Source organism: Urocampus carinirostris, chromosome 12 (assembly GCF_059441175.1).
Source record: "Urocampus carinirostris isolate Australia breed hairy pipefish chromosome 12, RoL_Ucar_1.0, whole genome shotgun sequence".
NCBI lineage: Eukaryota > Metazoa > Chordata > Actinopteri > Syngnathiformes > Syngnathidae > Urocampus > Urocampus carinirostris.
Window position 1 is genome coordinate 15,863,793 of NC_142360.1, and position 19,728 is coordinate 15,883,520.

Below are 19,728 nucleotides of genomic sequence, written 5' to 3' on the forward strand. Positions count from 1 at the left end.
AAAATAGAGATACAAACAGAGGTAAAAGGAGAGTTAAAGGGAGAAAGGGAGAGTGGAGAAAAGGGAATGGGAGAGACAGAGAGAGAGAGAAATAGATACAAATAATGAGAAAGAAAAAGAGGGGAGGGGATGGAGTATGAGAGAACGAGAGAGAAGAGTAAGCGAGAGAGAAAGTGAGAGAGAGAGAGAGAGAGAGAGAGAGAGAGAGAGAGAGAGAGAGAGAGAGAGAGAGAGAGAGAGAGAGAGAGAGAGAGAGAAGGATGTTTTAAAGTGAGCCGGCTCTCTTCATTCACTTCAAAGAGCCTATTCATAGAGCTTTTTCACTCACGACCGACCCTCCACTTATCCTGAGCGCGCACAAACACGGGTGGAAGGCGGTGCGGTGAAGATGAACACTCCGGCGATGCTAGTAAACTGTAGAAAGAAGCGGTGCCAAATATGCAGCCCACGGACCGCTCAAGGTTTTGAATCTGGTTCTAAGAAAATACTGAGAGAAGCATAAGAAAAAAAACAGTTTGAGCTGCAGTTTGAAACATGTCCACTTGTTTTTTTACCAGATTAACAAATGATTGTTATAATGATGTAAGATACGATCATTTGTTAAGATGGTTAATTGAAGAAGTATTCTGTTATTTCGGGGACTAGTCCCTCATAAGATAAGGCAAAGCTGAGCTGGATAAGATAGATGAGGAATAGCTAGATAACAAACAGTGGCTTGCAAAACTATTTGGCCCCCTTGAACTTTGTGACCTTTTGCCACATTTCAGACTCCAAACATCAAAATATAAAACTGTAATTTCTTGTGAATAATCAACAATAAGTGGGACACAATCATGAAGTGGAAAACACCTTATTGGATATTTTAAACTTTTGTAACAAATAAAAAAAACAAAAAGTGGGTGTGCAAAATGATTCAGCCCCATTGAGTTAATACTTTGTAGCGCCATTTTTTGCTGCAATTACAGTTGCAAGTTGCTCGGGTATGTCTCTATCAGTTTTCCCCATCAAGAAACGGATATTTTTACCCATTCCTTCTTGAAAAACAGCTCCGGCTCAGTGAGGTTGGATGGAAAGCATTTGTGAACAACAGTTTTCAGTTATTTCCATAGATTCTCAATTGGATCAAGGTCTGAACTTTGACTTGGCCATTCTAACACTTTAATATATTTTTTTTGGTGAACCATTCCATTGTAGCTTTTGCTTTATGTTTTGGATCATTGTCTTGTTGGAAGACAAATCTCCGTCCTAGTCTAAGGTCTTTTGCGGACCCCGTCAGGTTTTCTTCCAGAATGGTCCTGTATTCGGCTCCATCCATCTTCCCATCAATTTTAACCATCTTCCCTGTCCCTGCTGAAGAAAAGCAGGCCCAAACCATGATGCTGCCACCACCATGTTTGACTGTGGTTATGGTGTGTTGAGGGTGATGAGCTGTGCTGCTTTTACGCCAAACATAATATCTCGTACTGTTGCCAAAAAGTTTGACTTTGGCCTCATATGACCAGAGCACCTTCTTCCACAGGTTTGGTGTGTCTCCCAGGTGGCTTGTGGCAAACTTTAAACAACACTTTTTATGGATATCTTTAAGAAATGATTTCCTTCTTGCCACTCTTCCATAAAGGCCAGATTTCTGCAGTATACGACTGATTTTTGTCCTATGGACAGATTCTCCCACCTCAGATGTAGACCTCTGCAGTTCATCCAGAGTGATCTTGGGCCTCTTCTGATCAGTTTTCCCCTTGTATGAGCTGAATGTTTAGGGGGACGGCCCAATCTTGGTAGATTTGCAGTGATCTGATACTCCTTCCATTTCAATATTAGATAGATAGATAGATAGATAGATAGATAGATAGATAGATAGATAGATAGATAGATAGATAGATAGATAGATAGATAGATAGATAGATAGATAGATAGATAGATAGATAGATAGATAGATAGATAGATAGATAGATAGATAGATAGATAGATAGATAGATAGATAGATAGATAGATAGATAGATAGATAGATAGATAGATAGATAGATAGATAGATAGATAGATAGATAGATAGATAGATAGATAGATAGATAGATAGATAGATAGATAGATAGATAGATAGATAGATAGATAGAAAGATAGATAGATAGATACTTTATTCATCCCCGCAGGGAAATTCACATATTTTGGCTTGCACAGTGCTCCTTGGGAAGTTTAAAGCTTTGGAAATCTTTCTGTATCCAAATACAGCTTTAAACCTCTCCAAAACAGTATCTCTTACATGCCTGGTGTGTTCCTCGTTCTTCATAATGCTCTCTGCGCTTTAAACACCCTTCTGTGACTATCACAGTGCAGGTGCATTTATACAGAGACTTAATTACACACAGGGGGATTCGATTTATCACCGTTAGTCATTTAGATCAATCCTCACTGAACTTCTGGACAGAGTTTGCTGCACTGAGAGTAAAGGGGCTGAATGATTTTGCACACCCACTTTTTCATTCTTTATTTGTTAAAAAAGGTTAAAATATCCAATAAAATTTGTTCCACTTCATGATTGTGTCCCACTTATTGTTGATGCTTCGCAAGAAATTACAGTTTTATATCTTGATGTTTGAAGTCTGAAATGTGGCAAAAGGTCACAAAGTTCAATGGGGAAAAAATAGTTTCACAAGCCACTGTACATGATGGTAAAATAGATTAGCTTGACAAGGCTGTAACCTGTCATCCCTTTTTTCTTTCAGGTGATTTCTTAATTCTGTGATAAGATGTTTGTTGCAACACGACTGAGGAGAAAAAATATAGCAAATCCCAAAAAATATTAAGGCATCAGTTATATTGCATTTATCAAGACAATAAACCCTTGAAAACAAGGAATGTTTCAGACTGCTTCATCCAATGTTCCATGATGTAATGGTGAGCACTCTGGACTTGTGTCCAGTGATTCGAGTACAAGTCTCAGAGGAACCTTTCAACTTTTGCAAATAAGTTGACTTTTGGTAGTCTTTGTGATAAACCCTTTGAAACGATAAATGTTTCGTATTATATCTTCCAAAATTTACTGATGTAATGGTAAAAACTTTGTATCCAGTGATGTAAGTTTGAGTTTAGACGGAACCCGTCATCTTTTCCTTGTCGGAAGCCCATTGAAGCAAGACAAGCTTCAAGATGCATGGCGTATGGAGAGAATTCTAGAACAGGACTTGCATGTTATCTGGGGTTCCTTTTGGCAAACTCTTAGTTAAATCATTATAATGTGATTACATTTTTAATTTTTCATTGGATTGATACAATGATATAATGATACAAATAAGACAACCAATAAACAGAACTCCATACAGATTTTAAGAAAGAATAAATACACTACAATGTGATTGTTTTGGGTTCTCGGGTTTAATAGTGAACATTCTGGACTCTGAATCTAGTGATCTGAATTTGAGTCTTGATGGAACCCTTCATCTTTTGGGCATTAGTTTGGGTTTGGTTGTCTTTGTGGAATGCCCATCCAAGTGTTTTCCTGGGTTCCCAGGTGTAATAGTGAACATTCTGGACTCTGAATCCAGTGATTTTCTTTTGTTTTCAGTGTAATTGTGAGCAACCAGTACTTTAATTCTAGTCATATGGATTAAAGTCTTGTTAGAAACATATCTATTTTGAGATTTAGGTGGATCCCTTTTACCTTTTTGAAACAATAAATACTTTCTAATGATATTTTCTCTATTTCATGGTGTAATGGTGAGCGCTCTATAGTCTAAATCCAGTTTTATAGGTCTGTGTTACACCGTCTCTTTCGTCACTTGGTGTAAGTTGAATCTAAGGCTGCAATAACGAATCGATAAAATCGGAAATTATTGATGATTTTAAGCGCTGGCAACAAATAATTCCGTCATGTCAGTACGTCGCGGAGCCAGTGACGTCACACGCAGCGTGAGTGGGCGAGCATAACAGAGCGAGGAAGAATGCAAACTGAGACGCTATTTTCAAAGGCTACGGTCAATTCAACCCATAAAACATGGCAGACATGTTGAAAACAGCTCGACTGAAGTGTCAGAGCACTCCACACTTCACAAAAGAAATAAGTGCGTCACTTGCAAGCTTTACAAAAGTGATATGGCACGGGATCACCACAATGGTGAGGCAGCGATCAAAACCAAAACATGGAGTCACCGACGAGGATGAAGGGACCTCAGTAGAAGGGGAAGTCACTGCATTATTTGTTTTTATTCCTTTGCTATTTCGCGTTTTTAAGAGTGTAAACGTAAGCTTTGTCTCTGGTAGCTAACTGATGTCAGCGTTTGCTTTTTAGTCGATTAATGACTGCGCATGAGTGTATGTGAGGTACATTTATATTTTGTTAAATCATCTTAAGCAGTGTTTAATTGTGTTTTATATAAAAACAATCAATTTTCACACAATGGTGGTAAGATTAGGCACCAAGTTTTAATTTTCTGGCAAAGTCCGAGTGATTTAGTGAGGAAACGCCACGTTAGGTTCTGGTGGCCCATTGGATTTTCTAGCATTTGTTAGCTTAATATTGACTGCTGTGTGAGCGAGAAAACAGCAAACATTAACAAGCCTCATGATGAGAAAGAGACATCATGCACGCCACAGCAAGCCTTTGTCATCACTGGGTTACTTCTTGACATGATCACATTTTTGCATTGCAATGCAAAGTTCTCAAAGAAGGAAGAGTGAGTGAGTTAGTGAGCCAACGTGATAAGTGGTTACTTCTTGTTTGTTGATGTTGAAAATCATGTTACTAGGTTTTCAACTTTGCACCATTTCTTGTTCTAAAAGCTCATGTCTCTTTGAATAGTAAAAAAGTGTATTTTTCTGCACTTTTTAAAAGACTCTTTCATACATTGGCAGGTGTATACTATTGATTTTTATGTATTTTTGTTTATTGTTAAGTTATTTGACAAACACTTGGAATGTTAATGTTGATGCGCATCATTGGGTTTTCAGATTTGCAATGATTTCTGGTTCCAAAACTCATGTCCCTTAAACAACCTTTTTTGCACTTTAGAAAAATAGAATATATCTGCAGGTGTACAACAGACATTTGTATGTAATTTGTTATTCGTCAAACACTGTTGTTTTTTGTTTGTTTAATATGGTAGAATATTAGCGGCGCAGTGGTTAGCGCGTGTGCGGCACAGTTCTGAGGTCGTGAGATAAAACCTTCCTGAATGGGGTTTGCATGTTCTCCCTGTGCTTGCGTGGGTTTCCTCCGGGCACTCCGATTTCCTCCCACATTCCCTAGGTGTGAGTGAGCGAGTGAATTGTCCGTCTCTGTGTGCCCTGCGACTGTCTGACAACCAGTTCAGGGTCTCCCCTGCCTACCGCCCGAAGAATACTGGATGGGCTCCAGCACCCCTGCGACCCTACTGGGGATAAGCGATGCTGATAATGGATGGATGGTTGGATGAATGGTAGAATATTCTGTTTTGTGCACTATTTTACTATTTGTCCACAAAATTTGAATATTTGAATAAAGGAGAGCAAATGAATATGTTTTTATACGATTCATTGATTAGTCGAAAAAATAATCGTCAGATCAATATATTATTAAAATAATCGTTAGTTGCAGCCCTAGTTGAATCTATTTTCTCTGCTCATTGAAGCATTTTGATAAAATCAAATCCTGCAGAAATGTTGTAGAAATTTCCAGAGAACCAAATGATAAATGCAGATACAGTCAAAGCATGCACTTATAAACAAAATGAAGGAGTACGGGTGTAAAAATAAAATTTTATTCGCAACCAGTGTTTTGTTTGCTGTTCAGACAACTTGATAGTTGCTCTGGCAGGAAACTGCTAGGAACCTTGCACTGAACAGGGAAACCACAAAGTTCAGTTGATCTCTTTTCCTGTAAAATAAGCTTTGGTGAATATATTTCTGTATATAGGTATAGAAATTGCATACTGGAGCTGAGATGATGATGATCATAACATTTAGACATGAGATAATAGTTTTTTAGAATGTTACAACTCAGATCGGTCATAGAGAAATGAGAAAGAGCATGTGACATTTGATCTTAACAGGAAAACTTAAATAAAAAAAAAAACAACAACCCTGACTTCCTGTCAACACCCATGGACCAAGAACAAAAAGACAACTCTGAACATACTGTACAGCCAACATTGGGACATCTGCTAAAAATGTAAAGGTAAACATCTCGCTTCTAATGTACTTTTTGGGTTGCTACATGTAAAAAAATTAAACTTCTGCAGTCTTACTACCCCTCTCTAAAATTTATATGGAGTTCTGTTTATTGGTTGTCTTATTTGTATCATTATATTAATATGTCATTCCAATGAAAAATTAAAAATGTAATCACATTATAATGAGTTAACTAAATATGGATTGATTGATAAACATTCTGTATATTCTTTGTCACCACTTCTAGCAGTCTTTGCAAATGCCTTAAAATGCTGAGGTAAAGACAAAGCACATAACAAACCTCTTGTTAGGTTTTAGAGAGTGGGTCATAGCGACCTGTAACTTGAATCAGCTGTAAAATACAGGTTAAAAGAAATTGCATCAATCCATTTTTGTCTTCATCCCTTGGTGACCTTGTTAGCCTTTTAAATCCCTGAAAATACTGCTTTGAGTATATTTTTGGTTTGGGTCTGTTTCTCTGACAAAATACCCCTCAATTATGATTTTTAAAAATGGTAGAATGAACCTCTGCTGTATTTTCCTTTACTGTTCCCACTACGGTAAGTTTATTCCACAGATGTTTTTTGTCCATATATACAGTGCATCCGGAAAGTATTCACAGCGCTTCACTTTTTCCACATTTTGTTAAGTTACAGCCTCATTCCAAATTGTATTAATTTAATCTCTTATCTCAAAATTCTACACAAAATACTCCATTATGACAATGTGAAAAAGTTTTTTTTTTTTTTTACGTTTTTTGAATTTATTAAAAATAGAAAACTAAGAAATCACATTTACATAAGTATTCACAGCCTTTGCCATGAAGCTCAAAACTGAGCTCAGGTGCATCTTTTTTCCACTGATAATCCTTGAGATCTTTCTACAGCTTAATTTGAGTCCACCTGCAGTAAATTCAGTTGATTGGACATGATTTGGAAAGGCACACACCTGTCTATATAAGGTCCCACCGTTGAGTGTGCATGTCAGAGCACAAACACCAAGCATGAAGTCAAAAGAACTGTCTGTAGACCTGCGAGACAGGATTGTCTTGAGGCACAAATCTGGGGAAGGATACAGAAATCTGCTGTTTTGAAGTTCCCAATGAGCACAGTGGCCTCCATTATCCGTAAATGGAAGACATTTGGAACCACCGGGACTCTTCCTAGAGCTGGCCAGCCTTCTAAACTGAGCAATCGGGGAAGAAGGGCCTTAGTCAGGGAGGTGACCAAAAACCTGATGGTCACTCTGTCAGAGCTCCAGCGTTCCTCTGTGGAGAGAGGAGAGCCTTCCAGAAGGACAACCATCCCTGCAGCAATCCACCAATCATGTATGGTAGAGTGGCCAGACGAAAGCCACTCCTTAGTAAAAGGAACATGGAATTTGCCAAAAAGCACCTGAATGACTCTCAGACCATGAGAAACAAAATTCTCTGGTCTGACGAGACAAAGATTGAACTCTTTGGTGTGAATGCCAGGCGCCATGTTTGGAGGAAACCAGGCACCGCTCATCACCAGGCCAATACCATCCCTACAGTGAAGCATGGTGGTGGCAGCATCATGCTGTGGGGATGTTTTTCAGCAGCAGGAACTGGCAGACTAGTCAGGGTAGAAGGAAAAATGATCGCAGCAATATATAGAGATATCCTGGATGAAAACCTGCTCCAGAGCGCTCTTGACCTCAGGCTGGGGCAAAGGTTTATTTTTCAGCAGGACAACGACCCAAAGCACACAGCCAAGATCTCAAAAGATTGGCTTCAGAACCACACCGTGAATGTCCTGGAGTGGCCCAGCCAGAGTCCAGACTTGAATCCGATCGAACATCTCTGGAGAGATCTGAAAATTGCTGTGCACAAACGTCTCCCATCCAACCTGATTGAACTTGAGACTTATTGCAAAGAAGAATGGGCAAAACTGCCTAAAGATAGGTGTGCTAAATAATAATATAATAATAATAATTTCCTTGTATTGTCATTCTGTGTAACAATGTACACAGAACGAAATGTCGATTGCACCTGACCCGTTGTAGCGAGCCGATGCAGCCGCAGCCAACAGAGGGCGCCGCCGACCACTTTTTAAGTCTTAGGAATGACTCGGCCGAGGCGCGAACCACCGACCTCCCAGTCTCAAAGCGGGCGCCTTACCATCTAGGCTACTGAGCTGGTAGTTGTGGGATCATATTCAAAAAGACTTGAGGCTGTATTTGCTGCCAAAGGTGGATCAACGAAGTACTAAGCAAAGGCTGTGAAAACTTATTTAAATGTGATTTTTTTATTTTTTATTTTTAATAAATTAAAAAAAAGTAAAAAAAAAAACTTTTTCACATTGTCATAATGGATTTTATATATATATATATATATATATATATATATATATATATATATATATATATATATATATATATATATATATATATATATATATATATATATATATATATATATATATATATATATGCGGCGCAGTGGTTAGCGCGTGTGCGGCACAGTTCTAAGGTCTTGGAAACCTACTGTGTGGGTTCAAATCCAGCTACCGGACTTACTGTGCGGAGTTTGTATGTTCTCCCCGTGCTTGCGTGGGTTTCCTCCGGGCACTCCGGTTTCCTCCCACATTCCAAAGACATGCATTTCAGGTGGATTGGCTGGTCCAAATTGTCCCTAGGTGTGAATGAGCGAGCGAGTTGTCTGTCCCTGTGTGCCCTGCGATTGGCTGGCAACCAGTTCAGGGTGTCCCCTGCCCGATGATTGCTGGGATGGGCTCCAGCACCCCCGCGACCCTACTGAGGATAAGCGGTGCAGCTAATGAGATGAGATGAGATATATATATATATATATATATATATATATATATATACCAGAACCATATCCCCCTAGTGCGGGGTGTCCAAACTTTTCAGAAAGTGGGCCAGATTTGGTAAGTTGCAAATGTGTGCAGACTGACTGTTCAGCCTGGCAGTCTTTAAAGAGTTTTTAATAAATTCACCCTGCGTGAAGGTTTGCAGTGCTTGGCGATCAGCGTCGAAACATCGTAGCTCACCTTTGTAGCATTTTCATTTCACTCGTCAAAAAGTGGTGCTGTGTCATTAAAACTCCTTCCTGTCGCTTCACCTTTTCACAGTGTTTATTTCCAGTTAGTTTTTTGTACCCAGCATGTATCGTCCAGCGTTGCTTCTTAATATTATATTCTTCGAAATCAGCCACGTCTCCAGACGCATGTGTTTTGGAATTAGATTAAAACATTTTCCGACTTCTTCTTGTCCTGGAAGCAGCGGCCCTCACTGTCAACTTTGCTTTTTTTTAATTTAAAGTCGCCTTGTTGGAAATCAACATTACTGGCAACATTACTGGCGAGCTACACATTATCAATTGCAAGACACGAGCCAGTAAAAAATAACTGGCCCCCATGCCAGACTTTGGACATAGATGGCCTAGTGGGAGGTGGCTAGAGTCAAGAACACATTCACATTTTTTACTCTTTCTGGGAGATTGATACAGAGGAGGGGATTCCCAGCCCCCTCGCTCAACCCAACTGATGTGTTGCAACATCTTGTTGGGAGTCATTAGGTGACCATGGTCATACCTGGTGAAAACAATTGTTACAAGTGACTTACGTCCAGTAATCCTATCAAAGACCACACATTTTCTTAGTGTTGCCACTTGTAGCTTTGCCTGTGTAAATCTGTAAGTTGCAGATATAGTTGGTTTTAGCATTACAGGCTGCACTGATTTTGATGCCATACTCCCCTGGCTTTCATGTAAAAGGACCAAAGTGAATGTTTCCCGGAAAATATTCTTCAAGTTACCAGCTATATACTGAATTGAACCTATATGCATTGACACGTCTTTATTTTATTTTCATGCCGATATACCGAAAATATTGGCCAAATGTGAATCATGCAAAGCTCAAATGAATGGGAGAGGAGCTGGCTGGCATTGTGTTGCCGAAAAGGTCCATCTATGATATCAGTTCTTTATAATCGTCCCTTATAATACAAATGTAACCGTTTCAAATAGGGCATTTTATAATATAATGAAATAGTGACTTTTTTTGTTAAAATAGACATTCCCAACAAAGCCAGATGTATGTGGCTTTTGTGTGCATTTAAAATAAAAAAACGTGTCAGTGGAGACACTAACACAAGAGGAGGGTTAAACCGTTTTAATTTTTGCTATATTAAATAGAACTTTAATGTGTGAAAGTATGAAATATTTTCATTCATATTGCACGAGGGTGTTAAACTATATATGCAATCACATCGAGAAACACCACAGCAAGAATTTGTTTTGATGATGCAATGTTTCCACAGTAGTAACTGACTCAACAAAGTAACACAATGATGCTCCTTCAAGACTCTGAAATTTGTGATTTTGGCTTTCAACCACAAGACATAACGCAGCCTTTACACAATCACACACTCATAGAATTTTTATGTAACACTAAAATGGCTGTGCACCGTTAGAGCGTCATCTGCGTTGAGGCGCAAAACCATTTTGGGGTGTCATTTCCCTTTTTGGCAGGGTCATTGTAACACGAGAATGGAAAACCCAAAGAGTAAGACCGAGTCCAAATGGAGACTAAAATCCTGAAACACAGCACAAATGGTGGTTGGGTTGCGTCAGAGTTTTTTTCCCCGGCATTTTCGCCTCCAAAGCAGGCACGTCCGACATACGGCCTGCGGGCCAGATGCGTCCCCTTGGATGATTTAATCCGGCCATCAATAAATGTCTGAGTATGTCAAAAAAAAGAAGCGAGTCTTACATCATTTCTATCAATAGTTATGATTTTTCAAATAAATGCATACTAAATACTCTCTCCGGCCGTAGAGGCCAATGTTGAGATTGTGTTGCCTGGTGAGTTTTTCCAGGCGTATAACTGCATTCACACAAATGTTTAAACAAATCGGCTAACACATTCAATGCCAAACATTATATTTTCTCCCACCCTAATTTTTCTAATTGATGTGCTGTCTTTAGAAAAGATCCCCTGTCATCCGTGAATATATGTCGGGGTAGGTTACTGTTGTATTTTCTCAATGGCTGGACCGCAAAATGCAGTGATGTGAGACTGGAGAAGTTTTACAGACTTTACTGCAAATAGAATGCAGGGAGTGGGCTGGCGGTAATCAGAAAAATCAATGGGACAGAGACGAGAAGCAACAGGTGAGAATGGAACTCACAGAAAAAAAGCCTTGTTGAAGAGCTGTGGTCCAAGGCAGGTTAAGAAGAATAAAAATCAGAAATCAAAGCGGGGTTTAAAAAGAAGAACAAGGGAGACAAGAACGGTCCATAATAATAGATCTGCTGCATCAGCAAAGCTTATATAATCTGTTGATTAGCTGATTGGAGGTGGGTGTGTATCACCAGAGCAGCAGCCAGCTACACCCCCTCCCACACACTACCTGCAAGAAACCAGAGGGAAGCACAAAACACAAGCAAAACACAAGAACATACCAGGTGACTCATGAATGCTGTATGATAAAGCATAATACTGAAAACCAAAGCAAAAATATTGAAGTTGACAATCTCTTACACACCCCGCCGGTCTGAGAACAGAAAATCTGGATCCCTGCTCTAGAGTGACGTACCTGATTGCTTGTAAAAGATTGTGATCCGGCCAAACTATCTCTGTCCTCAGAGAGTAGAATGTCTTTCTAGGAAAGCTACTTAGTAAGCAAAACAAAATGCTAAGTCGGCTTTTTTGGGCAGTTTTCATATATGGAGTAACCTGCCTGTCTACCTGTAAAATCGGGTGTTGAAATTTAATGTTGTTCTGTCCTTGGAGAGTGGAATTTCTTTCTGGGGAAAAATGCAGAGTCGATAAAACCAAAAGTGCCGAACTTTTAGGGATTTTTTTTCACACTTAGGTCAACCCTTCTGTTTGAAAGACAATGTGTTGAATCTGAATGTTGTTTTGGTCTGGAAGAAGGTTGTTTTTCTAGAAAAACTTCTCAGTCAGCAAAACCCAAAGTGCTGAGTGAGGCTTTTGGGGCAATTTTACTTCTAAAGTGACTTACTTGATTTATTCTAGAATATTGTAATCTGGACTTGTTCTGCCTGGAAGAGTAGAATGTCTTTCTGGGAAAGCTGCTGAGTCAGCTAAACCCCGAAACATCTGAGTCAGTTTTTCTTTTAGCAGTTTTCACATCTGGGATAACTTACCTAACTGTCTGTAATATGTGGTGTTGATATATAAAGTTGTTCCAAATGGTAGAGTGGAATGTTTTTTTGAGAAAAATGTTGAGTCAACAAAACCAAACATGCTGAGTCTGCTTTTGGGGGGCATTTTCACATCTAGGGTTACCTTACTGACTGCCCAGAAAAGATGGTGGTCATATCTAAACTCCTCCCACCTGTCCGTGAACGGACAGACACACAAACATACAGATGTAGGGGTATATACATATTTAGATCCCAAACTAAAACATTATCAACACCCTTAGTTTGCTTGTGGGTGATAATAATAATAATGGTAATTGCAAGGTTTTGTGTGATCTTATTTCTAGTACTTAACATTCCAGTTGTTGCCTAACAGCGGTTCCATTATCCTCGTACGAATGTGTTCTGCACATGCCACCTTCAGAGAATTGACTTCATCCTGAGAAGGATCCATGGATCATAACGAGGAGGAGTTCACTCCTCTCATGAACCCAGACCGTGGAGGAAGCCAGAGGTCCAGTTTGAGCACTGATTCCAATCTACAAGTGCACTTGTACTTTTTTCCTCCGACCAAAGACGAAAGCACATTAACTTTAACATCGAACCAAGTCTCTGCAGAAAATGTTTGCATCCAAGCTGCAAAAAGATGCGGTAAGACAAGATAATTTGCATGTAAACTGCACGTGTTTGTTTTTAGTCCAGCATAGAGGATTCTTGTGTTTTCTTTCTGAAGGAATCTTACCAGTTTACCAAAGTCTTTTTGGTTTGGCATCTGGTGATCTCTCATTCTGGTATCCTCCATCACATGTGTTCAACACAGAAGAAACCACTCAGGTTCATTTCAGAGTCAGGTTTGTGAATTGTTTTGCTAGTTGTCATTCTCGAAAGGAAACAGTGTGTCAGGACCAGAACGGAGACAGGACCCACTTGCGTTGCGGTTCTCACAAGTTTTATTGGAAGAAAGAGAAAGGGTTGCGCCAACGAACCGGTGATTGCTGGACGCGGGAAACAGGTCGCTCTGAATGCGGAAGTGGATCATCTTTGGCGAGCGATCGCGGTGTCGGTAACAGAAAAACGGGTCGGTAGCTGGGACTGGGAGAGCAGGGCGTGGTCGGGGTCGTAAGCGAGTCGTAAGCCAGGAAAGGAGAGTAGACGGGGTCAGGGACAAAAAGAGGTCGAAAGCCGGGACGGGAGAGTAGACGTGGTCAGGATCAAAAACGGGTCGAAGCCGGGGGACAGACACGAGCAAAAACGGGTGGAGTCAGGGTCGAAAAGGGCTTGCCTAGTGTTAACTGAGGTTTGCAGACATACTGACAAAAGGGGACATATAGGAGTGGGTTTAAATAGGGACAGGGAGCCAGTCAGTGTCCGAGGCAGTTGGCGCCAAAGGAGCGGGCACAGGTGATTCCCATCGGTAATCATCTCATAGTGGGCAAACTACGACCTAGGGGCCTCCTACAGACCAACAGCCCTCTGAATCTGGCCCGTTAAACTAAAAATATTATAAGAGATGGACTTTTTTGGACTATTTTGCAGGTTTGAGGTGTCTTTGCTGTCATGCACTTTCTGGACAAATTTCAACATATTACCTATTCTTTTTTTTATTGATGTTTTGTGTACCCAATGCTAAATCTATTACACCCTGGTTATCCTTTTAGGGCGATTACCATTTGCGAGGCACCTTTTTAAGGTTTCTTATTTCCTCATGCTGAGGTTTTCAGTTTTTCCCTGCCTGCATGTTGGTTTAAGATCAGGGGATGGTATAATTGTAACCTGTGCTGTTCTATGAGACATTTTGTGACTAAGGGCTACACAAATAACTATCACTTGACTTCACTTGATGTTACAGTAATCTCTCAGTTATCGTGGTTAATGCTGACCTGAACCGCCCGCAAATAGTGAAGATCTTACCTTGGGAAAACGTCCTTACCGACTGAGAGTATAGGACAGTAAGAAAAATACTTTAACAAAATAACAACTATAGATCTACAAATAAAAACACAGGACACAGAATTGTAGTAGGAGGGCTTCTACTTTCAGTTGAACAAAGCGATTTTCAGAGCGGCTGGCGAGCTGCATGCTATCATAGTGTATCCTCGAAATGAGCCAGGTCTCCGGGATAATTAAATATGACTGTGCCAAAGGAAGCGGTTCCGCAGGAGTTTCAGCTCCTGGTCATCTCATTCATGGGTAATGGATCTGGCGTGGGTGAGATATAGTTTTGCCTCAATAAGGACAATGTGGTGCTATTTTAAAAATTGCACCACACTGTCCTTATTGAAGCTGAACAATTAAGCCTGGAAGCTGAGTTTTTTTCAGAATCAACATTGAAATGTAACAATTTTATTTGCATAGACGCATTGCAAATCATAATTACAAATTCGTTTTACAGCAGATATGCAAACAAATGAAAAAAAATCGAGAATTTTACAGTTAGAAGTCATTTACATCCCAAATTTGGGAAAAAGTAATTAATTTACATGTATGTCAAATTTTACTTTTACAAGGAAATAATGGCAGTAGCATCATTTTCCCCCTTTGAGTGCTTGCCTCTCAGAATGTTCACAGTGCTGGTGTTTCATTTAATGTAAATGATGTATTATTTTCTTTCATCAAACTGATCTGTGATTCATTGGCAGGTTTTTTTTTGCAAATTGGTTCGGACAGGGACCGAGAATGTCACGTCGCTATAGTCTGAACAGATGCAGGATTAGTCCTGTGCTCGACTACTCCGTCATTGACTATCTCTTTGCACAGGTAAACAAAACAGCCTATATGCAAGTTCCCCAGTATAAACAGGACTTTTTCAGAGGAAATGGGATCAATTGTTACTTACATGTCAAGCTATTTTTTCTGATATTGATTTAATTTTATAGGTACGAAGTGACTTCATCAAAGGTGAAGCCGGAGTAGCTCCACCTTTGAGTGTTCAGGAAGAATGTCTTGGCCTGGCAGTGCTGGACTTGTGGAGGATTGCAAAGGAGAAGCATCTGAGTATAAGAGAGCTCTGCAAGAAAATCAGGTATTTACAAAATTTTGAAAAAGATGTCAATAACTTCCTTTAAAGGTATAACTTGTCTTGCTTGCCCCCTGTCCTCTCTTGCTCAGCCAACTAATTCCAAAAGTTCCCTCATGACTTTGGAATGATCCAATGTTGGCCTAATGTACTAGGAATGAGAGAGTGCTACCTGAGTGCTATTAAATGTAAAAATTGTGGAACAAAAATAGTGTTTTGGATACATCTAGTAACAGCTTGGAAACAAATAATTATTTTCCAGTGTGGAGTCGCATATGAGATACAAGTTGAACTGATAGATTAGATTTTTTGCCAGAATCTCCCTGCATTTGGCTCCATTCATTATTCCATGAACCCTAACAATCTTCCCAGTCCGTGCTGAAGAAAAGCAACCCGTGATAATGATGCTGCCACCACCATGTTCGACAATGGATATGGTGTCTTTAGTGTGATGTGCAGAACTACTCTTACGCCAAGAGTAACACTTTGCATTCAGCCGAAAAAGTTAAAAAAAATCTCATCTAACCAGAGCACATTTTTCCACATGTTAATGTGTCGCCCATGTGGCTTCCCGGGAACCTTCTTTTCCTTAAGAAAAAAGTTTTCTGCTTGACGCTCTTCCACAAAGTGCAGATTTATGCACAGTATGGCTAATACAAGTTGTCTTATGCATAGATTGTCCCACTTTAGTTGGGTATGCCTGGAGGTCCTCCTATGTGATCATGGGTCTCTTAGTTGTTTCTTCATGTTTGGGCTCAAAGTTAAAGGGAGGACTCAGTCTTATAGGTTTGCAGTGGTTTTATCCTGTCTTTATTTTGATATTTGTATTCGCACAGTGCTCCAGGAGATGTGTAAATGTTGTAAAATATTCTTGTATTCCATTCCTACTTTGAATTTTTCCTCAACTTTGTCCTGGACCTGCCTAGTGTGTTCTTTGCTCTTCATAACGTAGTGTCTCCTTGAACAGATCTTTGATCCCGTCACCGAGCAGGTCCATGTAAACTTAATAGTAATACCTTCGCTTGGTATTGTATGAATGTTCACTGATTACATATCAAGTAATCAAAAATTGCATGTGCCCTTTACCCTTAGCTACAAATCTTGCCTTCCTGTGTCACACCGCCAAGACATCCAAAAACGCAATCGCCTGGATCGCTACCGAATCAGAAGTACTCTCAGGTGTTTCTTGAAGAAGCTTGGGAACAGCACTGTGGACGAGCACCACTTGAAAATGAAGTACCTGGTCGAAATGTCAGGCATCGTTCCCAATCTAGGAACAGAAGTCTACTGCGTCAGTGCTGAATCTTTCCATTCCAGTGGAACATTCACCCAGGTGAAGGTCGCTGGGGAGATTGGAATTCAAACCACCGGAAGTTGTTACCCTGATGATTCCTTGGTGAGATTGCAATATCTTGTTTTTCTTTTGTAATCTCCAACTTGGATTAAGTAAAATTTGAAGTCAAAGTTATAAGGTTCTAAATCATATACTGTATTATCCACTACTTGACTTGGAATCCAAAGACATAAATTAATCAATCAAACACTTAGGGTTTGACTCAGTCCAGGGGTGAGTAACCAAGGGTTGTAGAGCCACCTGCGACTCTAGAACCACATGTGAGCTGCCCTAGTCGCTCCCTAGATATTTTTGAAGAATGTTGAAAATTGAATAAGTGGAGGGGATTGTAATATCTCTTTGGGGGTTTTCTGTAAGACAACTACGTCTCATGCTAAGGGACCTGGATATTGACTTGAGACTTGTCTTGGAATTTGAATTTAAAGACTTATAATGACTTCAAGAGAGAATCCGGGCCAAAAACCAAAACAAGGTCCCCTGCAATGAGGATGAGCTTAAGTACATAGGTGCTTTACTAACATGAGCCTACCGCTTGACTGTTTTAGGCACCTGGGACTTGATTTTGTGTTGGAACTATTGCCTTGAACAGAGTTTACTGGGAACCTAAATACTTGTATTTAGCTGTGGACCATAGACTCGGGTCTTAATACACATGCTCTTAGAGACAAAAATGTCACACTTTAGCCTAGTTAAATGAGTACTGCACAATACAGACATACTGAGGCAGCTGTACGCAGGGTAGAGTTAGGCTGACGCGCTGGGAGCATGGTTAGATGTTTCCTAAAGTGACTGGGGATAATTATTGTTGATATCAAGTGATCTGCAAGAAATGACGCTTGGAGTTGTCGTCTGGTTAACTGAAACAAACATCTGTATTTTATCTAATGTCCTTCAAACGCCAAATAGAAAAGAAACACAAGTCCAAAAGAGGCAACAACAAACCAGCCTAGCGTAGCTTCCTAGCTCAGCGTAGCATAGCGAAGCCTAGCGTAGCGAGTTAGGCTGACGCGCTTGGAGCATGGTTAGATGTTTCCTAAAGTGACTGAGGATAATTATTGTTGATATCAAGTGATCTGCAAGAAATGACGCTTGGAGTTGTCGTCTGGTTAACTGAAACAAACATCTGTATTTTATCTAATGTCCTTCAAACGCCAAATAGAAAAGAAACACAAGTCCAAAATAGGCAACAACAAACTAGCCTAGCGTAGCTTCCTAGCTCAGCGTAGCATAGCGAAGCCTAGCGTAGTGGTCAACACTGTTAGCCCTTCTGGTGTCAGATACCTGTCTTACTACACAAACGTTCCTACCTTTATGCAAATTAACGTTCGCCACCCTAGGGACTAAACAAGATTAAAATTTAAAGACAGAAATACATTTTGGCTCCTATAGCTGATAAAACACATTTCTGATCATCTTCTTTTGTAGGAATGGCAGAATTTCTGTGATTTCCAGGACATCACTGCTATTGTTATAAAGGGAGTATCTCATGAGCAGGAAAACAGCAGAATGGTTACTGTGTTTCGTTGTGATGACAGATACATGGTAAGTCAGATAGATTAGATTGTGTCAGAATGTACTAAGTAACTTAAATACTTGTCAGATTTATAGTTTTTCGAATTTGATTTGTACAAAAGGAGGCCAATTTCCAAAGTCTCAAAGAAGCTCTATCATTTGTCTCACTTGTTGACGGTTACTTCCGACTGAGCATAGACTCCAGTCATTACTTCTGTCACTATACTGTTCCCAGAAGTCTCCTGGAAGGACTTAAAAACTATTGCCATGGCCCAATCACGTATGTCCTTTTGATAGAAGACTGACTTACTATTACTACTTTTAAAGAGTTCAATACTCATTCCTAATTAGATCCGAGTTTGCAGTCAACAAATTAAAAAAGTCTGGGGGAAAAGGTGGAACATTTCTTCTCCGGCAGAGTCCTCAAGAGTTTGATAATTTTTACCTCACTGTTTGTATTCAGGTAAATTGTTTTTAACGACTTAACTTACCAACCAACTCGGCAACCAAATGTGACTTTGTTGTTTTGTTGTGTTCATATTCATTAGACTCCACTTGGACTTGATTACAAAGACTGTCTCATCGTTAAGAACGAGCACTATCGTCTACCTGGTGTCCAAAAATCATTTTCCAGTTTGAAGGAGCTTACAAACTTTTACCAGCAACACAAACTTTTGCTTGATAAAGTTCCTGCCTTGCTTGGTCATTGCTGTCCACCCCGACCCAAAGGTTTCTGTCTCCTGAATATACTTTTCTAAAGATATCAAGAACAGTAAATCCATGAATAATCTTTCTCTTTCTCTCTCTCTCTCTCTCTCTCTCTCTCTCTCTCTCTCTCTCTCTCTCTCTCTCTCTCTCTCTCTCTCTCTCTCTCTCTCTCTCTCTCGATAGATAGATAGATAGATAGATAGATAGATAGATAGATAGATAGATAGATAGATAGATAGATAGATAGATAGATAGATAGAGTACATATTCGTATTCTAATAAATACTGTGGTTTCTCTGTAGAGCTCACAAATCTAATAATCATATGCAACAGCATTGTGGTTGAGGCTGAAGGATCTCCAATAGTGGACAGGAAAAAGTTCAGTCACATACAGTTCCACAAGATCAAATATGAAGACCTAAAATGGGTATGTTTTTGTATTGCAAAAAAAAGGAAATGATGTCTAATAATTGGTTCAGGTATAACAAACTGATATTCGTGTTTCAGCAAAGCAATTTTAAACATGTGGTACCTGAAGTAATTGGTATTTAAAAATAATTAATAAAAAACACATGTTAAAATTCTGTAAAATTAATTCTCAACAATTTGGTGTGAATGTCAGTGGCTGGATCGTTCTACCTCCAAGGGTAACTTGCTGACAGACCACTCCCCATCCAAACTTGCACATTATGAATAGTGTCTGTTTGCCCAGGATGAAATTTAAGAGAATAATGTGTGCTACTTGCACCACAAATTACACCTATGTCTACCTGGTCTTCATTGTAGCCTACTTTTATGTCAAAAAATGTCAGATTCTCATCATGCTAAAAAAGAACAAATTGATGAGCC

The 19,728-nt window shown here is 39.7% G+C and overlaps 1 protein-coding gene across 1 annotated transcript in view; it reads left to right on the forward strand.

Annotated features, from left to right (window-relative positions):
- Nucleotides 1-6,006: 6,006 nt before the first annotated feature.
- The window catches only part of jak3 (Janus kinase 3 (a protein tyrosine kinase, leukocyte)), a 34,980-nt gene continuing 21,258 nt past the window's right edge, over nt 6,007-19,728 (forward strand). Inside the window, exons 1-11 of the mRNA XM_088349245.1 lie at nt 6,007-6,145; nt 12,714-12,940; nt 13,023-13,140; nt 14,929-15,046; nt 15,166-15,311; nt 16,398-16,701; nt 18,085-18,201; nt 18,294-18,451; nt 18,523-18,634; nt 18,720-18,900; nt 19,182-19,306. Coding sequence (XP_088205371.1) covers nt 12,742-12,940; nt 13,023-13,140; nt 14,929-15,046; nt 15,166-15,311; nt 16,398-16,701; nt 18,085-18,201; nt 18,294-18,451; nt 18,523-18,634; nt 18,720-18,900; nt 19,182-19,306 — 1,578 coding nt within the window. The 5' untranslated portion in view covers nt 6,007-6,145; nt 12,714-12,741. The remainder of the gene's footprint in view (nt 6,146-12,713; nt 12,941-13,022; nt 13,141-14,928; nt 15,047-15,165; nt 15,312-16,397; nt 16,702-18,084; nt 18,202-18,293; nt 18,452-18,522; nt 18,635-18,719; nt 18,901-19,181; nt 19,307-19,728) is intronic.